At 40.2% G+C, this 21,400-nt stretch overlaps 1 protein-coding gene across 2 annotated transcripts in view; it reads left to right on the forward strand.

Moving 5' to 3' along the window:
* PINX1 (PIN2 (TERF1) interacting telomerase inhibitor 1) overlaps positions 1 to 21,151 on the forward strand; it is an 87,500-nt gene extending 66,349 nt beyond the window's left edge. For both annotated transcript variants that reach the window (XM_027600441.1, XM_027600442.2), the window contains exon 7: positions 20,435 to 21,151. In XM_027600441.1, coding sequence (XP_027456242.1) covers positions 20,435 to 20,914 — 480 coding nt within the window. In that variant the 3' untranslated portion in view covers positions 20,915 to 21,151. The remainder of the gene's footprint in view (positions 1 to 20,434) is intronic.
* The last annotated feature ends 249 nt before the right edge of the window (positions 21,152 to 21,400 follow it).

Here is a 21,400-nt window from a genome sequence, read left to right on the forward strand (position 1 = left end):
GACAGTAATAGCACTAATGACGGCCAGCCTCCAGTCACTTTTGTCCCCTGACATCCAGGACTTCTGTAATTCTCATTCCAACTCTTAAAAGCATACAGAGGTTCTAAGTTCTACTTGACTGGTCTTGAAGCATTCTGTGAGCCTGGACTCCAAATCACTTTTTAATAAGTGCTTACATTTATTTTATGTCTTGATTTCAGTAACCTAGATTTGGTGGGGTTTCTATATCTACAAATAAGAAAGCCAACCTAAGGAAGCTACTTTGCTTAAGTAAAATCTGAACATTCATATCAACACCCTTTCTAAAAGGAAGGTAGCTGTAGGAAGCTACCTAGCCTTAAACTGTAGGTAACTATAGGAAATTGCTGAGTAGACTTTGGAAATCAGTAAAGTTAGTTTTATTTCTATGTATCAGTAAAGCTTGTAAATAGAGTGTGAGCTTTACATATTTATCTAATTCTTATTCCAAAGTTGTTGAAGTTCCAGATTGGAAATTGTATGCCTGTTTACTGTGTGATCCTAAGAAAATCTTTTTAAAAATTTATGGTATTTTTTTTAAAGATTTTATTTATTTATTTGACACAGAGAGCGAGAGACAGAGAGCAAGCACAAGCAGGGGGAATGGCAGGCAGAGGGAGAAGCAGGCTCCCCACCGAGCAAGGAGCCCGATGCGAGGCTCTATCCCAGGACCCCAGGATCATGACCCAAGCTGAAGGCAGCCACTCAACTGACTGAGCCACCCAGGAGCCCCTATGCTATATTTTTTAAAGTTAAATATTGACACTTCATTTAGTTAAATCAGCCATTTAATTTTGGGGTGCCTGGGTGGCTCGGTCGGTTAAACATCCAACTCTTGATTTTGGCTCTCAAGGTCTTGAGATCAAGCCCTGTGTTGGGTTCCAAACTGAGTGCAGAGCCTGCTTAAGATTCTCTCCTTCTCCCCCTGCCCCTCCCTGCCCATCGCCTCTGTTTGTGCATGCATGCGCTCTATTAAATTTTATTTTATTTAAATTCAGTTAATTAACAGGTAGTGTATTATTAGTTTCAGAGGTAGAGTTCAATGATTCATCAGTTGTGTATAACACCCAGTGCTCATTATATCACGTGCCCTCCTTAATGCCCATCACCCAGTCACCACATCCTCCCTCCCTACTCCCCTCCAGCAACTGTTTGTTTCCTGTAGTTAAGAGTCTCTTATGGTTTGTCTTCATATTATGAAATCATTCATTTTTCCCTCCCTTCACCTAGATCCTCTGTTTTGTTTCTTAAATTCCACGTATGAGTGAGATCATGTGATAATTGTCTTTCTCTGATTGATTTATTTCACTTAGCATAATACCCTCCAGTTCCATCCACGTTGTTGCAAATGGTAAGATTTCATTTTTCATTGATGGCTGAGTAATATTCCTGTGTGTGTGTGTGTGTATACACACCACATCTTCTTTATCCATTCATCTGTCAATGGACATCTGGGCTCTTTCCATAGTTTGGCTATTGTGGACATTGCTATAAACATTGGGGTGCAGCTGCCCCTTCAGATCACTACATTTGTATCTTTTGGGTAAATACCTAGTAGTGCAGTTGCTGGGTCATAGGGTAGCTCTATTTTCAACTTTTTGAGGAACCTCCCTACTGTTTTCCAGAGTGGCTGCACCAGCTTGCATTCCCACCAACAGTGTAAGAGGGTTCCCCTTTCTCCGCATCCCCGCCAACATCTGTCGTTTCCTGACTTGTCAATTTTAGCCATTCTGACTGGTGTGAGTTGGTATCTCATTGTGGTTTTTGATTTGTATTTCCCTGATACCAAGGGATGTTGAGCATTTTTTCATATGTCTGCTGACCATTTATAAGTCTTCTTTGGAGAAATGTCTGTTCATGTCTTCTGCCCATTTTTTGAATGGATTATTTGTTCTTTGGGTGTTGAGTTTGATCATTTCTTTATGGATTTTGGATACTAGCCCTTTATCTGATAAGACATTTGCAAAAACTTCTCCCATTCTGTCGGTTGTCTTTTGGTTTTGTTGACTGTTTCCTTTGCTGTGGAAAAGCTTTTTATCTTGATGAAGTCCCAATAGCTCACTTTTGCTTTTGTTTCCCTTGCCTTTGGAGACGTGTCTAGGAAGAAGTTGCTGTGGCTGAGGTTGAAGAAGTTGCTGCCTGTCTGTCTCTTTCTCTCTCTCAAAAAGAATAAATCATTTGATTTTTATTATCATCCTTATGCTCATCCCTTCCTCCCTTTTAAGGGGATAAAGGGATAAAGGGATTGTTAGGGAGGTAAAAGCATGCCATTCATATTACTTTGTTGTTTAACAGATCCCAGTTACTTGGAATTGGATCATGATACATAGCACATTATCATCATTGGTTACACTTTATTTTAGACTCCTTTTTCCTTATAAAGATCTAGAACTGATACGTTGGCACTTTCTTAAAATTAAAAGATAAAATTAGATGTCTATGAGTTGCAGTTACTAGTGAACCATAAACAGAGCCTGTTTTCTGTTTATCTGTGCTTTGAAACTTAGGATCAGGCTCAGCCTAGAGTCTTGGTTATGACTCCTTCAGTGTAATAATCTCTCATTATTTCATCATTTTTCTTCAAGAAATATTATTTTAATTGTTTTCTTCCTATGTACTTCCCTAGCTTAAGACTTTTCCAGTTCCTTCTATTTAACTCAGGTATTCGTCCTTGTCACCCAATAGCAATTTTGCATGACAAATGAATTAAGTGAATAAGACACAGTCCCTATCTAGTTGGGAAGTCAAGATGTACACAATCAGCTGGAGCAAAGACATTGATTACTGTGCCATTGATTGCTGGGGACATATGTGATGTAGTGATGAATTCAGCTTGCAGAAATTAAAGAAGGTAACAGATGTGTGGCGTCTTAAAGGAGTAGCAGTTGGCCAAGTTGAAAGGCCTCACAAGGAGGAGAGAAGAGCATCTCCACAAAGTCAAAGATCCTTGAAAAAGCAAAGGGCCTTTTAAGGGACAACTAGCATACAGATATGGCTAGACTGTGCAGGTGGGTAGAGAGAGGCAAATACCCCAGACACTTCTCTCTGTGTTACTTTGAAATAAATCCCTGAACTCATAACATTTCATCCATAAATATTTCAGTACTTGAGCTTATATATCTAAAAGTTAAAGGACTTTCTTAAAATGTATAATTCCAAGGCTATTATTATAGTCTATAAAAGTTGATAATAATTGTGCACTATCATCAGTAAGTGTTCATTTTCAGTTTTCAAAATGTTATACATTTTGGCTTTCCTTTCTTTAAAAAATTTTATTTATTTCGGGACACCTGGGTGGCTTAATCAGTTAAGCATCTGCCTTCACGGCTCAGGTCATGATCCCAGAGTCCTGGGATCGAATCCTGGATCGGGCTCCTTGCTCAGCAAGCAGCCTGCTTCTCCCTTTGCCTGCCGCTCCCCCTGTTCATGTGTGCTCTGTCTCTGTCAAATAAATAAAAGCTTTAAAGAAAAAAAAAAGATATTTGTTTATGAGAGAGAGAAAGCAAGAGGGAGCAGGAATGTGGAGGGAGGGAGGGGCAGAGGGAAAGGGAGAAGCTGACTCCCCACTGAGCAAAGAGCCTGACTCAGGGATTGATCCTGGGCCCTGAGATCATGACCAGAGCAGAAGGCAGATGCTTAGCTGACTGAACCACCCAGGAGCCCCAAATTTTGGCTTTTAAGTTTCTTTCAATCTGTGGATTCCCTCCATACCTTGTTCTTTTTTTTTCTTCAATTTTAGAATGAAATTTAGAATAGAAATTTCCACATATCTGTTTACCCTGAGGTAATAAATAAATAATATTTTGTTTCCTTTATTTACCAGTTCTCAAAAAGAAGAGGTTCTGTAGCGTTGTCTGAAAGTGACCAATGAGTTTTCCTTTTTTGTATCATTCATGGAGTGAAATACATCTGTTGTGTTTCAGTGCATTGCATTTATTATCTTTATTGATAAGGTTTTCCATCTTTACCCAGTGGAAGCCTCTTCAGGTTGGTTCCTGAATTCTTTTGACATGACCTTATAATGGTATTTGATCATTCCTTTCTACCTGGGAAGAGATTTTCCAGGCTTACTTTGTACATTTGCTGCCTCAGACTTGGGTTCATCCATTTATCCCTGGTTCCTTTTGGTGGTAAATGATGTTTAGAGACCACAGTCTGGGCAGTAGGGTTGCTCATTGCCATTAGTTGGTCTTTGTTCCTAGCCCTTGTTACATGGATAGAACTGTAATTTTTTTTTTTTAAGATTTTATTTGTTTATTTGACAGAGGGGGAGAGAGAGAGAGAGAGAGAAAGAGAGTACACATGTACAAGCAGGGGGAGCAGCAGAGGGAGAGAGAGAAGCAGACTGAGCAGGGAATCCGACATGGGGCTAGATCCCAGAATCCTGGGATCCTGGCCTGAGCTGAAGGCAGACAACTTGACTGAGCCACCCAGGCGCCTGAACTATAATTTTTTTAATAATAAAAGATATTATGAGTTTATATTCATATTACTGGTTCAAATTCAGGACCATAGGACTTAACATTATTAATCTTTTATCTTTATTTATCCACAGTAAGAATTCTTAGAATCTATGGATTCTAGAAATAAAAGCATTATACTATTATTGTACTTACTTGTTTATTCCTATTACATACAGGATAGTTACCGAATAACATCAATAACTTGATTATCCAAAAAAAAAAAAAAATAGATTGAAGGGTTTTTTGTTTTGTTTTACCATTTCTTTTTGTCCTTTGGATATATCCCATTAGGGTATGTATGGTCAAATTATGGTGTTTTAAGGTCATTTGGAATTCCATTCTGTGTAGGTATTTAACACTGATGAATAATCACATGTATTTATTTCATTTTATTTGTAGGAATTGCTTTCTTAAATTTGAATTTTGTTATATGTTCATTGATTCTTGATTATGTTCTCCATTTTTATCCTCTTGAAATTATTCATTATTCTGTAGTTGAACTCTGTACTCTGAACTCTGCACAAACTTTTAAGTGGAACCTGGTTCTAAGATCTTCTTCCTGATTATCCAACTGGTCAGAATATGTAGTTCTTAATGCTTGCACATGATCCTAAAAAGAAAATGATTAGAGTATAGACAGTCTTAAAACTTGATACATATGTACTTGTGTGATTTAGGACGTGTTATTTCTTTGTCACCTTCCGTTACCAGATGGAAGAGTGATATTTCTGACTAAGCCTGGGAATGGAGAGTCTCATGTCAATAATGGGATATCTAGGGAAGAGCTAGCCTCTCCTCCCAAAGTCACCTAGCAAGTGGTTGTTCATGACAAAATGCTTGTCTGGTCCTCTTGTCACTTCCCTTTCAGGTGTCTGCCAGTTTTGCATAAAATGTATGGTTCATTGGTAAAAGCCTGCCCCCTTAGAACAAGGTAAATCAAAGATTTAGCTATAAGATTTAATCAGGAGAACTACTCATCTTATTTAGATCATGGCAGTATCTCTGTGAACAGAGCTTCTTAAAGCAGGTTAAGCAGAACACTAATTCCATGGGGTGTCAATGAATTTTATACCAAAAAGGGTTCCAAAGTGAAATAAGTTTGGGAAGTTCTGAAGTTTAACAACTACTAGATATCTCAGATGATAGTGTGCATTATGAATCAAAGGGAGGAATAGCATAGGTTTGTTTCCCAAGCTTACTTAACCATGAATCCATTCCAGTTTTTCATAAAGCAACATGTTGTATTGGAGAAGTGCTGCATTAGAAAATAAAGCTGCCTCTAGATTTAACTTTACAGGACATCCGTGAGACGGGAACATGTTAACCCATACCATACCACAGGGATCCATTCAGCAAAATTCAGATTCTGGGAGAACTCTGTAGTACAAATGCCTTGGTTTTCATCAGTAAGACATTGAAAAAACAAAAGAGGGAATGAGAATGAATAGCCTAAAAGACAAGAGACATATCAACTAATCACAATATATATATATGGACCTTATTTGGAAACTGATTCAAATGAACTGTAATAAGAAATAACTTAAAAGACAATAAAAGCAGTGTGAACACAGATTAGATATTTAGTGATGTAAAAGAATTTCTGCTAATCTTTTTATGTGATAATAGTGTTCTAGTACGGGTTTTTCTTAGAGCTGTTATGTTGTAGACATACATACTAAAACATTTATAGATGAAAGTATATGATATCTTTGATTTGCTTTGAATTGAAGGGAGTAGAATTGGTAATGGTTATGTGTTGATAATGGTTAAAGCTGGGTATTGGGTATTATTGGGTTCATTATACTACTTTCTCAGCTTTGTATGTTTGGAAATTTCCATGGTAAAAGTTTTTAAAAGAAGACTGCTAAATTTGTATTACTTTCATATGAGTTCATTAGAAGTAACTGAGGCCATAACTAATTTTAAGTTTCCCTGCTTAGTCTAGATTCTTCTCTAGCAGCTGTCTTTGTTCCCCAGCTGGAAAACGACCAGGATTTCTAAAGCATAGAAGCCTTCTTGGATTCACAGGTGTGATTTGTTGCAGAAAGAGACCACCAGTGACATCCTTCTGTGTTTGGAGGAGTCTCTCATAGCCTTGCTTGTTCCTCTGCACCATGGAAATGGAATTGGCCACAGAAAACACGAGTTGTCTAAATGAGGCACGTGTGCCCCGAGAAAGCACTCTCTCTGCAGCCTATGGTTTATAGGCCCCTGTCAGAGCATAGACAGCAGATGGGTCTTGTGCTACGTGCCCAGGGGCCAGTAGCACAAGGCAGTTAGGGGCAGGGCTCAAAGCAAGGAAAGTGGTGGTGCATTCCAACCAGAAAGGAAGTTCTTAAAAAACCTTTCATCCCTGTTACAGCGGTTTTAGCAAAAAGAGATATAAAACAAATGTGTTTAAAAAGGGGGGGGAACGGGCAATTTTATTTGGGTCAAACCATTTTAAGATATATTAAAAACCTCATCTCTTTTCCTCATTTTATACCCCTTCCTACCTCCCCCCTCCCTCCAATCTCAAGCTGCTCACAAACCCAGACCCTCCCCATCCCCCCTTAGACTAGTTTAGTTTATTGCCAGTCATGGTGCTGTCTGCTCTGGAAAGTAGCAGGAAAAGCTGATAAGGTGCTGAGGACAGAAATCTCTGGCCTTATCTCTCCCTAGCACACGGTGCCGAGAGTGCATCCTTTTCCTGTCCTAGGACAAGAGACATAAACCGACCATCTCCTGGCAGCAAGGACTTCAAACAGGGTTTGGGGGACCTGCCTCTACTTTCTATAAGAGCCAGAAAGGAGAAAGTGGGTCATTGCTTTTTTGAAAGTTGTTTTAGTACCAGTAAAAATTTATATTGTCTTACAGTTAAACCCAATTTATAATCAGACACTCATTAAAGAGGAAGAAAAGAAAAAGAAGTAGGGGGTGAAGAGAAGGACTACCAAAACAACCCAAGAGTTGTAAGTCACTGGACTGTTTTGTTTGGTTAGACTTTTGCCAGGGCGTAGGTTTGGACTGAAAGGATTAGATTTGGCTTTTTGTTTGTTGACAGATCAAGCAAATGGTTTTGAGAGCTTTTGTGATAATAAGAAATTGACACACAGATGGCCCAGTGTTGGAAGAGAAGAGTGAAATACTGGCTCATTTTTCCTTCCATCCCTCTGTCCTGCCAGGAAAGTAGAAATAACATTCTCTCCCAGATTTTCATCCTGTGATGTAATGAAAATAGTATGAAAGGAACCTTCCTTTGGGTTAGAGCGTGACCATGGTTGGTGAGAAGGCAGTACTTCTCTTCTCATGCAGTAGTCTGCAGGGACATTGGTGATGGGGGTCTGAGCATCACCATCTCCCCTCTGGGTCCTCTTTGGAGCCTCACCAGGTGAAGCAGGAAGAATGACGTCATTCTGAATCATCTGGAACCTCAGGACCCAGTTTGCAAGACTTTACAGTATTAAGACCTGGTTCGATGTTTTGTTACCATTTTTGGAAGAAATTGTTCACTGTACCCTTCTGACAGCCAGTTGTTGGAATTCTAAATGTTAATGACAACTTTAAGAATTGTGTATATACATAATAGCAAAGACCTGATTGTATTCTTGAAAGCTTCTTAGTCTCCTGACTCTGAGTGAGTGCTGTGAAATTCTCAAGGCTACAGCATGTTAGAATGTTGGAATTGTAACAGACCTTAAAAAACATAGCTGTCTTTTTTCCAACTCCACATAGAGCCCTTGGAGTTCCTCAGAGATGCCTCAGGGGCCTTACCAGGGAGAGGAGGTTTAGGACAGGAGCTTTGGGTTCCCCTAACCCCACCTCAACCACAGTTCTGATGTGTTACATACTGGCCTCTGTTTAAATTTCATTTGAAGAATAGCACACAGTCCAAAACTGTGTTGGAGATAAGTAACTGAGTAGCCCTACTTCCTTGTTTTGCAAATGATTCATTTGAGGCTCGAAAGGCCAGTGAGTTGTCCAAGATCACACATTCTGTCAGATGTGAGTCAGATTTTTTTGACACTCGGGTGATTGCCACTTGCACTACATTGAACTCAGTACCTTTTCATTCTTTCCTTTGGTAGCTAACACTTTATACCACTGCCACTGTATGGTCCACAGACCAGCTCATGACAAGGACAGAAGTTAGAGTAAGCATTTAGAAACTTTTATAGCTTGATATTAAGTTTCATAAATTGGAACTTGTATTTTTTATGTCTTTTTAAAATTTCACTTTCCAAGTATTTTTTAAATATTTTATTGTATTCTAGTTTACTTTATTTTCTTTATTTAGTAAATAGTTGTAGTCTGTTTACAAAAGTCTTGGTCCACAATGGATTGGAGATTTTAAAAAGAAAAACAGTGGGCCCTTCACCCCTGATAGTTTGAGAAGCACTGTGCTATAGGGCATTGCATCTCCACGGACTCAGAGCCAGTTAGGAACAAAAACAAGAAGCAGGGCTTACTTTACAGAACCAGGTAGGGAGGTGGCATTACTTGTTCTTTTTTGCTTAAACTTTTAAGATATTATCATTCTTCCTTATAAAATAAAAAAAATTATTGCATAAAACTGATTTCTATTTTTAATATGTATAATAACACAGGAGTATGTGTTTATAGTAGCAATAATGTTTCTTTTCTTTTTTTAATTAATTTAGTTTTTTATTATGTTACGTTAGCCACCATACAGTACATCATTAGTTTTTGATGTAGTGTTCAGTGATTCATTAGTTGCGTATAACACCCAGTGCTCATCCCAATACGTACCCTCCTTACTGCCCATCACCCGGCTATCCCATCCCCCCACCCCCCTCCCCTCTGAAACCCTCAGTTTGTTTCCCAGAGTCCATAGTCTCTCATGGTTCGTCTCCCTCTCTGATACCCCCTCTTCAGTTTTCCCTTCCTTCCCCATTGTCCTCCATGCTGTTGCTTATGTTCCACATATGAGTGAAACCATATGATAATTGTCTTTCTCTGCTTGACTTATTTCACTTAGCATAATCCCCTCCAGTTCCATCCATGTCGATGCAAATGGTGGGTATTCATCCTTTCTGATGGCTGAGTAATATTCCATTGTATATATGGACCACATCTTCTTTATCCATTCATCTGTTGAAGGGCATCTCGGCTCCTTCCACAGGCTATTGTGGATATTGCTGCTATGAACATTGGGGTGCATGTACCCTTTCTCTTCACTACATCTGTATCTCTGGGGTAAATACCTGGTAGTGCAACTGCTGGGTAGTAGGGTAGCTCTATTTTTAACTTTTTGAGGAACCTCCATACTGTTTTCCAGAGTGGCTGTACCAGCTTGCATTCCCACCAACAGTGTCAGAGGGTTCCCCTTTCTCCACATCCTCACCAACATTTGTTGTTTCCTGCCTTGTTAATTTTTGCCATTCTAACTGGTGTAAGGTGGTATCTCAATGTGGTTTTGATTTGAATTTCCCTGATGGGTAATTTATTTTCTATAAACTCTTTAGAATTATGGTCTCCATTTAATCAGTTAGAGGTTTGTTGAACTGAGTTGTTTTGTAGTTGGTTTTCTTATCATTTAGTTTCTCTTTATTCTAAAAATAAGTTCTCCCAGTGTATTTTATTTTTTAATTTTAATTTTTGATGTGGTGGTGGGAAGACCGCTTACATGAGATCTACCTAGGTCTCATTTTTTATTAATACTGTTTTTTTTTTTACAGTCTGTCTCCCTTGGGATGGGGAGCTCCTTATCTAGGTCCCAGCCCTGGTCAGGTAAATAGTAGCTGTTCAGTGGCTGTTCATGAGGAACGGGATGGCCAAATCTTTGGACTTGAGCCTTTTCAAGATCATATTTTTGCGTCATTTACTTTTATTACGTGATTCAATGAGTTCAGAATTTTATTTAACTTACTCTTACTAATAACTTAAATATCCTTTAAACATCGAATTATTTTGCCTTACCAGATTTACTCCTAAAGAGCATTTTTAAATGCTTTTAATTGTTATTTTGATTTCTGGTCAATTAAAAAGTATAGAAGGGTTAACCTTATATAATGCTCAAGAACTGAGGGAAGGGACTCTGTTTTGTTAGTGACTTCATTTACCTAAATTAATTTACCTTTCTCTTGAAAGTAATCTTGACTATTCCAGATAACTATTCCTCCTCTAATCCTAGTTTTAAAGTACTAGGTTCTCTGAACTCTTCAAAAAATGCTATGCTTTCTATAATAAGGAGCCTTAGCATGAGTTTTCATGATTCCTAAGCAATTTTCAAGTCTTTTTTTTTTTTAATTTTATTTATTTATTCATGACAGACAGAGAGAGAGAGAAGCAGAGGGAGAAGCAGGCTCCCAAGGAGCAGGGAGCCCAATGTGGGACTCGATCCCAGGACCCTGGGATCATGACCTGAGCCGAAGGCAGACGCTTAACCATCTGAGCCACCCAGGCGCCCGCAATTTTCAAGTCTTCTGTGGAGTAAAGTTGGAAGAGACAGATCCTCAGGTAGCCTCTGCTTCTGTCCTTCAAGATTCAGATACTAGCGTTCAACTACGGATAAAAGCTACTTGTCCTGCCTCCAGAGAGCAGCAAAGAGAACCAGTTGACCTAGAATTATAAAGTGTAGTCAGTTTGGATTATTTTTAGACTTCATTCAGAAAGAAGTTGGTGTCTATGTCACCTTGATCATTTTAGCTTTGGAGGAGCCTCATTTATCTTATAAGGGCTAGTATGTTGTGAAATGTTGTCTCATGAGTCACTGCAACTTTCCAAGCCTTAGGACCTTTCAGGGGGGCAGGAAACCTGCTCTTTTCTTCCCCCTCTTTTTCCCCAGAGGCTGTTATGACTCTTTTCAGTAGTTTTGATGTCAGTTACTTGAGAAGTTGTTGCCATAGAGAATCATCCTTTTAAAACATGTTTATGTTGGCTTTTCTTAATGAATGGTAATTGGAGCAGCTGATGAGGCAAAAGGAAAAAAAAAAAGAAATGAACAGCTTTGTTAGCATTGGCCTTCGTATGAGGAATTCGGCATCATTTGTATTGCTCTCCTGTTGTTCAGTGCAGAACAAGATATTTTGTCCCTTCCAGTTCTCCATTATTTTCTGAGATGTCCATTTATTTGTCTGAATTTGTAAATTCCAAGCAAAGTTCTAATGTCTAATTATTAGAAAGTTATCTCCTTAGGTTTACAGGGTGTTGAGAGTTCTCTTTGATGTCCGATCGCTTCATCACCAGACTTTCTCCTTGTCTACCATCCTTTGCTGCTTGAAATCAGACAGCAGTTAGCAGCCTCTCTACCATTCACCAGCATTAATTCAGGAAGGTAGCAAGTGATGGACATTGAGAACTCCCATCAAACCCAAAGCCCCCCAATTCCATATATATGTGCATGTATATGTGTCTGTGTGTGTATGTGTGTATACTTCAAAAGCATCTAACACTTCCAAAAGCAGATATTTGATCATAAATTTATTCATTTATTTGTTCAGCAAATACTTAGCATCTATTATGTTTATATACTAGAGAGAAAACAAACTTCCACAAATTATCCACTGATGAAATTCAAAACTTTATGGACACTGATATTTGAAATGTACATAATTTTCACAAGTCATAAGATAGTCTTTTGATTTTTCCCCCAACCATTTAAAATTGTAAAAACCTTTTTTAAAAGAATTTATTTATTTATTTATTTATTTATTTATTTATTTATTTATTTGTTGGGGGGAGGGGCAGAGGGAGAGAGAGAATCTCAAGCAGACTCTGTGCTGAATGCAGTGCCCAACGCAGGGCTTGATCTCACAGCCCTGAGATCATGACCTGAGCTGAAATCAAGAGTTGGACACTTAACCGACTGAGCCATTCAGGCACCCCTAAAATGTAAAACCCTCTTTTTAACTTGCGAGGTGTTCAGAGATCAGCAGCGGGGATGGATTTGGCCCATGAGCCATAGTTTGCCAACCCTGTTCCAGAGAGCGCTCTCCTGGAGCCCCTGCAGAGTTGGCTTCTAATACATGCCTTGGGTTCCTAGAACCTGTTTGTATGTGCACACCTGCCCAGCTGCCCCCCCCCCCCGCCATACACAGTGAGTCTAGGTGTTTTGCAGTTGAGTTGCTGTGTAATTCTACTGCCGATATTATATTTTTTATTTTTAACCCAACTTTTAATCAAAATTTCTCTTCAGTCAGGTGGAGTTTTGTATTTGTTCTTGACTCTTGCGATGCTTTCTAATACTAAAAGCAGTTGTGTTTCCCAGTCAGATTCCCTAAGACTGGTTACAACTGAAACTGTGTGTTTAGCCTAACTCCAGATGTGAGTGATGGAGATCTTGAAACACACACACATACACACACACAAGATTTCACATTTGAATAAACTTTTTTGTGAGTGCAGAAACAGCTCTTTGTCAGGAAAACACTAAATGTCTTCAATTATATGGAAACCAAAAAGGTACATGGAAAGCAAGGAGAGAAATGTTGGCACAGCGGCACAATTCCTGCTTTCTGACTAACAGCATTGATCACTGCTTAGCTTAACCTTTGGAGACAGACCAGTTCTGATGACTCTCTAGAATCGGGCTTTCCTAGATTGTATTTTCAGCTCAGGATACAACATAGGCTGTACCTTAAAAACTTGCAGCCGGGGGCTTATAGTGGAACTTTTGTCCAGCTGCTTGTCTTCTCAGAATAAGCTCCTACCTTTGCCCCTGATGTGCCCTAGCACTCTCTTGCTGTCCAACCTTTTATTTTGATGACAAGAACAGTTCGGCCCAACCAGGCTGTTTTGTTACTGTGTCTGCCAGTCCCACAGAGTGCATGTGACAGTTCTCATACAACATGGCACATATTTTTTTTTTCCAATTTACTTATCTCCTGGGAGGTGACTACAGTCACATGGGGAGTAACAGAACAGAGAAGTGTGTGCATCTATTGACTGAGCTCCTCTGAATCCCTAAGGGCCACAGGAGGTAACTGGCTGATCACTCTAAGTTGTTAGAGAAGCAGGGTGCACCATGAGGTGTGGCGGCATCTGATGAGAAGGGAATGGTTTCATCTGGATGGGAAGAATATATACTGCAAAATGCTGACTCTCTCCTTCCTGCCCTTCCAAGTGCCTTCTGGGCATTAGGCCTGCCCAGCATGCAGACAAATCTCTACCAATAAATACAAAGCTTACGGCTCAGTGGGTGGTAGTGAGGGTATCTCCCAGCCCTAATCTGCTTGGGCTTTGTGTCTTCTGTGCTCTCCTTGAGCGCTTACCATGTGGTTGTTCCTCCTTGGAGAATGTGTGCAGAATATAAATGAAGTAGAAATGGTCTCTGTCCTCAAGGAACTTAACATTTCCCTGGGAAGATGCTTACACGGCGAATTATAAAAAATCAGAAAATAGAAGTAACTCATTAATTGCTAGTCACAGACAGTAAACAAGAGAGAATGTTTCACAAGGGATCAGCCTTGTTGAAGGAGGCAGTTTTGTACTCCATCTTCAAGAAGGTGATGCACCTGACTATGTATAAAGGATCTGCAAGAGCATCCTTGGCCCACATGAGTGACTGTGTCAGCCCATTCTGCCCCATCTGTTGGCAGAGGCTCTAGCGCATACATATTCCAGCAGTGCCTTCATCCTGTAAGTGATGAAATCATTTCTTGACTTTATCTCTGTCCAAAATGAATGGGTGCACTTTCTACATCCCAGGAGACATAATTTGTGCTTGTCAGAACTGTCCTGCTGAAAAATTTGGAAAAGATACAAAATGTTCTTTAAAAGCACTCACTGGCCAAGCTTCCTTAACTTTGCACAGACTGCTCCAGCCCCAGCTGATGACAAAGAGAGTGGAAGTGAGCATTTGCTCATCATAGGCACCATCTGTCAGAGCTAGTAACTCCAGTTGTTAAATCCATTACTTTTGAGCTCTGGGTGTCTACTTTTTCTTTCGATGAGGAAAGTTCATTGAAGGATTACTGTTGCAGCCTGAGCTCTTGTGTTTTAACATGGAAATCAAAAGGCTTCAGTCATCTTGTCACTTAAGATGAGCAGTGACATGAGAGAGGCCATTGAGCTGAAAGACTTTTGCCTTTGAAACCCCATCGCTGGCCTAATCTATCATAAGTTAAGATTTTATATTTATAGTGCAATTGCCCCCAACACCTCACTGAATTCTCAACCCAAAGTGCTCTGTTTTCCTGCCCTGAAAGATACTAACAACATCCTCCTGAGAACAATAAAGAGAATCCTTTTTATTTGGGCATTTTGCTGCTAATCCATCTTAGTATACATGTTTGAAAGGCACAGAGGACTGTGAACCCAGAGGTGCTTGAGCAGATAGCTCACTGAGCTGCAGAGCCTCTAGAGAGAATACCTGAGAGAAACAAAGAACAAACTCACAATTCTGTGGACATTGGAGAAAAGTTGACGTGCATAGTTCTGGGCATCTTTCAGGCACCTGAGATGATTGTGGCATATTGTAATTGATGTCCCACGGGTCTCTCTTTGCAAGGTCTTGTTTCCTTTGCATCCATTCTGTCCTGCTGCTCGCAATCCCAGTGGTAATTCAGAACTGCCAGAGATAGGTTTAGGTCCTAAGATTCTCCAGCTTTCAGGATGGCACAAGTATATAGGCTTGAACCACTGGAATCTAACTGTTGCTGTCGAGAAAATGGAGACAAAGCAAGTTAATGGTGGGAGGGACTGCCCGCCTCCCCAAGTAATCGCTGTCTGTATTAGAGGTGTCTGGCTGGAAGTCACAAGACATCTGTCCGCGAGGGAGTCTTGCCTTAGGTGGAAGGTTGGACTCAGCTTTTACTTCCTGCTTCAAAACCCTCACACTTTGCTAAGTGAATTTACATGCTAATTTGACTAATTATAAAACTCTTCAGCCTGGCTTTGGGCTATTTTTTATTTATATAAACTGCAAACTACATAAGAGTATTTTTTTTTTTTTTCCTGTTTAGAAAGTAGTATCTATTTCTGGTGACATTTTTTCTACATGAAGCTTTTGCATCAGTTTACCTTCTTCTGCCCTTGTCAAAGTTGAGCATGGACCTTAGTCCATGGATTAAGTCCATGTGTATCCCAGCTGATACACATTTCGGTATTAGGATGATTTCTGAAGAGAGCAACAGTGACAAGTGAGTCTGTGTGACGCAGGCCAAAAGTTAGGATGCCATCGTGGAAAGAGAAGGGGCTTTGTGTCTGGCAGCCTTGTGGCCCAAGACCTTCTGCAGTTAAGTGCTTTGATCTGTAAAATGGAGAAAATGCCTCTCATCCGGTTGCTGTGAGGGTCACATGGGCTGACTTATGATAATAAATGACTTCCATGTTGAAGGCATCTAAGAAATGATGGCTGCTTTCTATAGTGCACCCAAGTATGGGTCAGGTTTCCTTCTGTGATTGAGTGGAACATTCCCATAGGGCCCTTCCAGTTTACACTGAGGTTCTGTGAAGTGAGGGACAGGTCCTCCTGAGTTCCAACCCACAGAATATTTATTGCTTGGATAGAAATTAAGGCCCCACCTATCATTTGGGAAAACCGATTATCAGATATTTTTTTAACACGTACTTTTATAAACTCAGAGAAATGAGAAGACTGAGGTTTTTGGGAACAGACAATATTAACTTATGAAACAGAACACCACAAGAAGCTATTGCACTTTATATTTTTAAAAAGAGTAGGTTCTAAAATACATGGAAAAGATTTCAAGACTCTAAATGTACCCTTGGGTCTTTCTGAGTAATTGATGAAAAGGAAGGCAATACAGTGGATATATTACAAATTTAGGGAGAGGTTTGTTTTAAAACTGCTTTGTTAATCCCTTACCATTTCTCCTCCTCATTCACGGACCTCTTTCTTTGCAAAGCTTGTCTTAGGTATCCTGCTTGGTTCTGGACATGCACAGTTAATTCAGATATGTCCCTGCCCCGTGGGAACTGACAAGAAGCTGTGGTCAGCACAGAGGCTGGGGGGTTCCATGGGGCAGAGCCCAGCTCCCACACAGACTACTCTCCCGCCTGTATCCTTCACTGGACCCAAGTGAAAGCCTGCATTTCTCCTTGCACATGCCATTACTAGGCAGCTATTAAAACTCTTGGCCCACTCAAGCCGGGATTTAAAGAATCTTAGGCTTTGGAGGCATAAAACCCAAGGGAGCAGTTGCCCATTATTCATTCCAGAAGCCCACCAGTTTTGATTCCAGTCGGGTAAAATCATTAGCATTTCCCCCACGCTTTGCCTTTGGAAAACACAAATTTAGGGTATGTGAAGGATCAGTGGAGATTTTCAACCCAAGGGATGGAAAAAAACCTTCAAAATTGTTAAGTACAAAAAGAGAATTTGTTACTTTTAAAAGTTTTAGATTTTTACTACCTTTCTTAGAAGTATTTGGGATGATTTCCAGGATATAGGTGTAAAATAGATCTGTCCTTCAGTTAATAGTCGCTCCAGTTTGTTGCTTTTATTGATTTTAGCCTCTGTATAGTGTCCTTTCTTTTAAACACGTTCTTAACAACTCTCTTCAGTACAAAATAGTACTTGGCTCTCTCAGCTCTTCTGAATGGTATTACTGGATGTGCTTTTCGACTGGCATGCTTTCTCATAGGTGGTGTAGAAATGTTTTCCCACAGGTAGGCTGTGGGTGTATTGGTCTCACTGTGGCATCTTGGCCTGACAGTTGCGGTGGTGGTTGGCTATGAACAGGGCCCATCTCTTCTGCCTGCCTCATTGTACCTTCTCTGCTCTCTTCCATCACTGAGGAATGGCCAGTACAAATGTCTCTTCAGAGATCAGTAAGTTTTAGACCTTCAAGGGACCTTAGAAGTAACCTCCTTTAACCTACTTCTTTGACCTGATAATAGGTAACAGGCCTAGAGAAGCTATGGGATTCATTCACCTAAGGACCTTCATTAGTTAACAGCAAGAATTAGAATTCCAAAAAAAAAAAGTTTCCTGAATCCCTAAGCTTAAATCAAATGTTTAGTAAGAACTATACCTCCCTTGGTAGTATTTTGTATGGCACTGGAAGTTTTCAAGCTATTTGTCATTTATTTGGCTAGTCTTTAGGACACTGTGAGCAAATTGGTGCATTCTCAAAGTTTACAAAGTGGAAGTCACGTGTGGCATTACAGATTTTTTTTTGAAGTTGTATTATATGATTAATGGAAATGTGGATAGAAATTGTTTCAAACGACTAGAAGTAACTTGCTTTTTTTCAGTACTTTGAAATAAAGACCAAACATGAAAAGTTTTCGTTTTCTTAAAAAGATATATCTTTCATATTTATGGCCAAGAATATAGAATACAGGGATTACAATTGCTGTAGTAAAACTAGGCTTATGATTTATAAAATCAAAATATGAGCTTACGATGTAGGAGTCCTGGGCACTGCTCCTACAAGAATCAGATCTGCGACTGATCCCTGCTGTTTCCGTGGCTTTTAAAACAGATACATTCCTGTAGTGTGGGAGGGTGGCTGCACCTGGCATTAAATGGCTCTCCCCAGCAAGCCATTGTTTTGCCTACACTTTCTTTGAGATAAATAGGATTTGGGTGCTGGCTCCTCTCGCTTGTCTCCATGCCCTGCTAAGCTTGGTGTGCAGTGGCCCGTGGTTATTAAAATCCTTATCACCATAAGGAGTTGATTATGAGCCATAGTTATTTTCTGGAATTAGAAAGGCCTGCTGAATTCAACAAGTGACTCAAAGATAGTCTTATATTTCCTAATAATTAAAAGTGTGATTAATACCAGCAATTAGTTCCTGTGATTTAACTGTTAAAAGCAGGAATTCAGGAGGTAATGCATAGGTGAGCAAGGTAAGGAGCCATAGGATATAATTTAAATTTCAGTTCCTCAGACACCAGAAGAGTTGGCCCGCATAAGATAAACTCCTTTTAATGCCATGAAACTAAATGAGACCTGCTTTACATAAATGGGCCACCTTCACAGACTGTCTACTGTCTTGCTGTGGCTCTGTGCCCTTAAATGGAAGGCAAGAGTATTCTTGCCCATCAAACTGGCACCAGGAGACCTTGAGAAGATTTCTCATTCTGCTATGCAGAATTCAGCTTTTTCAACAGTAAGGAATTAAAAACACAAGTGACCTTGTTTCGTTCTCCTGGGGCAGCTGTTTCTAAATTTTTTGCAAAATTACCTGATGGGATTGCAGCCGGAATTGAGTGCTGATAGGTAACATTTGCACTTCTTCCCAAGGCTTAGTTGGTTTATTCCATATGTTCTGCATTTTACATTTTAAAATTTTAAAAATTGACCATACAATTTTGTGTTATTAGCCGAGTAAAATAAGGTTTGTGTTAATTGGATAAGTTGTGATGTTGTTGGTAAGGAGCCCTTTCATGAGAGCTCTCTGGGGCAGTGGCCACTCAAAGCCCGGTTGTTCATTGATGGAATATTGATTCTGCTGGAATTTCAAAAAGGATGCTACGTTGATTCCACTGAGCTGGTTTTTGAGTTCTGTATCAAGAACATGCATGGTCCGTTTATATGTGTTGGTTTGTAATAAAGTTAGCTGCATAGGCAGAACTTTGCCTGAGTTCAGAATAATTTGTAGAATCCTAATTTGGAAACGGATTTATTCAGAAAAGCATTTTCCCACCCTTCCAACATGAAAGGGTCGAACAACCAGTCTCTTCTGTGCAAATAAGTAAATGTGAAAAGAAGCCAGGTTATTATGAAAACCCAGGTTTAGCATTATTGTCTAATGGCTTGATTATTTCAAAAAAGTTTCTGTGGGCATAGTTACTCTAAACATTGACTTTACGTAAAGCATAGTCCTTATATTCTTCATCTTGTAGGTAATTAGTTTTCCCTCACACATTTTCATTCTCTTGCTGCCAGCCAGCCACAAACCATATGATGATAGTAGCATTTCATTTTCTATCCCAGGCCATTAAGTTAGGAATTTTCTCGCTTCTGAAGCCTTACAGCTGAATGTATTTATTTAATATTAAAATGTAAACCTCACTTAATCCCAGCTGTTATGAGTGAGTAATTCTTCACATTTGGAAACAAGACTTAACACAGCCATGAGTATCTCATCCAGGTTGGAGTAAGGATGGGGCCATCTCCCTTCTCCCCGCCCCCAGCCGAGGGAAGAAGGGTTCCCCGTGCTAACCTGTTCTTGATGGGTGGAGGAGGGAACACTTGCACTTCCAACCTTGGTGCATTCTTTTGGAGGGCCACCTTCTGCCTGTGGCGGACACAGGTGTTCCTGACACACCCAGTTCTGGGTTGGCACTGGGCTCCTGTTACAGGAACGGCTAGCATATCCATGTGTCATCTGTGCTTCCAGGTCAATGCACAGAGACCTATGTAATCCATAACAGAGCTGAAATAGGTATCCAACAAAATCACAAAGCTGGAGGACTTCAGTGTCCGTGTGTGTTTTTTTATTATTATGTTAATCACCATACATTACATCCTTAGTTTTTGATGTAGTGTTCCGTGATTCATTGTTTGCGTATAACACCCAGTGCTCCATGCAGAACGTGCCCTCTTTAATACCCATCACCAGGCTAACCCATCCCCCTCGCCCCCTCCCTTCTAGAACCCTCAGTTTGTTTTTCAGAGTCCATAGTCTCTCATGGTTCGTCTCCGCCTCCAATTCCCCCCCCTTCATTCTTCCCCTCCTATCTTCTTAGTGTCCCTATGTTTTTAAGGGAGATTCTAGGTACTTAGTCATTAGGTATAACATTGTTGCTAAGTAGCTGTTTACTCAGAATTCCATGTAGATGACTTGCCAGTTCACTTAGGAAGTTAGCTTATGTCTGTTTGAATACATACGGTATTCAACCAAAGTGTCTGGCCACCTTGTTCTGTGCTTTGCAGTTGAGCTCTACCAAAGGGGAGACAAAGAGACGTGGTGGAAGCTGGGCGCTCAGCCTGGTCTCTTCCTGCCCAGTGCGAATAGCTCCATGTTCAGTCCTCCAGGATGCTGTGAGGAGTCAACAGTTGAGTCTTAATTGGTTTTAACTTCTTTCCCCACCTTAGGATGATGATTCCAGCCCTGCCACTCCAGATGGGAATGTATCCTCCACTACAACGACCAGTGCCTTCACCATCCAGGAGTACTTTGCCAAGCGGATGGCGGAGCTAAAGAATAAGCCACAGGTCATAGCGGCAGGGCCTGACCTTGCAGAGAACCGAATAGAAAGAAAAAGGGGAAAGAAGAGAAAGAAAGGGGCAAAAGATAAAAATGTGGAGACTTACACTGAACCCCAGGCCAAGAAGAAGAGAGACCAAGTTGAACAGCAGCTTGGAGACCCTTGTTGGGATGAGAATTCTGGTGTTTCTGCTGAGGATGGAGAGGATTGTGTGTGGCCCCCTGATGACCAGGACATTACCCCAAAGCCCAAAAAAAGGAGAGAAAAGAAAAAGCTACAAAAGCAAGTTGAGGTAGCAGTGGATGCTATGTTACATGACATACCAGTAAAGAAGACAAAGAAGAAGAAGAAGAAAGGTTCCGAATAAATTCTCTCGAGCCAGGGCCTTCCAGCCATTCAGCTGTCAGGGCCCTGCAAGCAAACACCTTTGGCCTGAAGTCAGAGCAGAGTTCACCCAAGAGAGTTTGTGCACATCTTTTGACATGCCCGTGGGTTGCTGAGTCTCGCCCTCTCACCACATTTTTCCCAACACATCCCTGGAGAACTTTCTAATGTCCCAAATCATGGCTCTCATAAACAAATAAATTTCTTTTTAGACTGTGAACCCTTCAGCCTGAGTGTTTATTCATATTTATTTGAATACATTGTTACATGTGTGTAGGTATGTCACAGTCTGTATTTGCTCTTGATTTCCTTCGGTAACAATGAACTGTGCTTCCTTCTCAAGGACTCAGTCTAATTAAAGGATTAAGAGGCAATAGTTTGAATTTACATAGTTCTTTCTGTTCTACAGCCAACCATACATTTTTGCCAAGCAGGTATTATATGATTACGTTCCCAAATTGGAGTGTTG

This window comes from Zalophus californianus, chromosome 2, assembly GCF_009762305.2.
Source record: "Zalophus californianus isolate mZalCal1 chromosome 2, mZalCal1.pri.v2, whole genome shotgun sequence".
Taxonomy (NCBI): domain Eukaryota; kingdom Metazoa; phylum Chordata; class Mammalia; order Carnivora; family Otariidae; genus Zalophus; species Zalophus californianus.